Genomic DNA, 2,391 nt, shown 5'->3' on the forward strand with positions numbered 1-2,391 from the left:
AACACCTAAAAAACATCCTCCCTACACCTTGGACCAATGCCTCTAACTACTAACATAGCCACAGATTCGGCTCAATGGCCACCAGCTTCCGAAACATTACATGGAACGAGTCATCAATCAACATCCAACAATGCTCAGACAACATCCAATCAACACATAACCCAATCCAATCCACAGACAGATACCATACAGGCAGCAATCGAATCCATGAATGATGTGCATGAGTGTGCATGGATGACAGCATATGCTGAAGGAGCCGAACAGGCATTAGCTTCCCGTAATCTCATTACCTTACCGACATCTAATACTACAGTAACAGCAATAACCAAAACTACTACCTCCACAACAACAACAACACCTCAACTACATACCTCAATCACAAATGGTCAAACACACATATCCGAATTAACTCGTCCTCAAATACTCACTACAATTGCACAACATTATGTACCTGACATTCTCTATCCGAAACCAATTCCCGGAGGTTTCACCAATCTAACTACCCTAAGAGTACCCAAGGAAGTGGAAATATTGCTAAGCTTTGGGCCTCAATACTGTCCAGTGACTCCTCCATCACTAAACGATTACATATCTGCCATATACACCTACTATGATGCACATCTAGAGGCCACCACTGATCTAAGTGTTATCTGCCGACAAGAAATGGAAAATCATGCTTCCAAATTTTTGGATGTAATGGTTAAGCACCGTCAACCAACTCCATTCCACAAGATGCTGCAACATCTCTTCCAACAAACATATAATTTTATACACCTACATGATCAGATACTAACCATACAAGCCGATAAAAGTAAATCGACCATTTTGATACATAAAAATGAATACATCAACAAAGTGGAAACATGGTTACAAGCATATCTGGCAACTGGGTCTTGCAAAGAGTATAAAGGGGACATAGGGCTATTGGTACGAAAAACTCACGCCCAATATATAAGAATATTTAGATCATTATGTCGTGTCTATAAAGGCAATAACAATCCATACCCATCTAGTATACATATGTTACTGCGGAGTCATAGCTATGATAAGCCAGCCTTACCTTATTTATATGGCACTATTAAGACACATAAACCCAATAATCCTATACGACCAATATGTAGCCAAATATGTTGGTACTCACAACCCATACAAAAATTGTGTCAACATATACTAGAGACAACCACAAAGACTCGTCTATCAAATCATAATTTGTCTGATATCAACCAACTCACCAACCATATACTACAACTAAAACACATACATGGCTACGTTCTTGTAACAATGGATATATGTGATATGTACCCGACCACCCAAATTGCATCTTTATGGTCGTTACTGGAGGACATGACCACTGAATCTTGGTTCCAAACCGCCTGTCCAATAGATATAGAAATCTTCCAACGCATGCTAAACTATATATTACAACAGTGGAACTATTTTACATTTAACGGTACAGTATACCAACAAGTTGATGGACTACCACAAGGAGGCAGCGCCTCTGGAATATTAGCTACTTTGTACCTAGATACACAAATTTCATTAAATTACAACACATTATTTTTATCCCATCATGTGCACTCATGGTGGAAGTATGTAGACGATGTATTGCTGTATATGCCTCAATCAAGTGTGCAAAGTTTTGTGGAAACTTTCCCACAATTAATAAGGTACGAAGTAACTTATGAAATAGAGAAGATCAACCCAACAGCCGGACCTTATCCAACTATAGCATATCTAGACTACAACATAGAACATACGCCTACCACCTTTCAAATTTCCATACATAGCAAACCAACTGAGTCTCAGCGAATGCTGCATTATACATCTCACACTTCTCAATCAACAAAACGCTCAGCTCTATCATCACACATACGCCGGATATAGCTTTTTTATTTACCGGTAAAGGACTATCCCATGAAATCCACCAGGATTTACTACTTGACGATACTTCACCAATGTCCATCCATAAAAATCAGTATAATCATGTGTTTTCCGATTATCCCATAACATTACCTATCATGCCAACCATATCGATGCCTATACAACTGAGCCTATACAAACACATTTATACATCACTTGGCATTGAATGGGATTCATCTTATCAATACAATTCAATACCACGGTTTTTGGCCCAGAGTTTAAATAATTATTTGGCAAAACTACCACCAAACCTACCAACTATCGGACAATCCCGCAAGCGAAAACAATAAATCAACCTCAACTCAACACTAACGCCAATATGCCACCTAATTACTTAATATGCATATTTTACACCAAACACTTTTTTAAAAAATTATGTTTAAAAATTATATTAAGAAAATTATGTTTAAAAATTATATATTTAAAATACCTATTTAACGAATTAAAATGTTATGTCAATAAGTTAAAAGT

At 37.3% G+C, this 2,391-nt stretch overlaps 1 protein-coding gene across 1 annotated transcript; it reads left to right on the plus strand.

Moving 5' to 3' along the window:
• Positions 1–36: 36 nt before the first annotated feature.
• LOC119667570 lies at positions 37–1,884 on the plus strand. The gene has a single exon (XM_038076875.1). The coding sequence runs from the start codon at positions 37–39 to the stop codon at positions 1,882–1,884; it is 1,848 nt and encodes a 615-aa protein (XP_037932803.1).
• Positions 1,885–2,391: the final 507 nt, after the last annotated feature.

Source organism: Teleopsis dalmanni, chromosome 1 (genome assembly GCF_002237135.1).
Source record: "Teleopsis dalmanni isolate 2A chromosome 1, ASM223713v2, whole genome shotgun sequence".
Taxonomy (NCBI): Eukaryota; Metazoa; Arthropoda; class Insecta; order Diptera; family Diopsidae; genus Teleopsis; species Teleopsis dalmanni.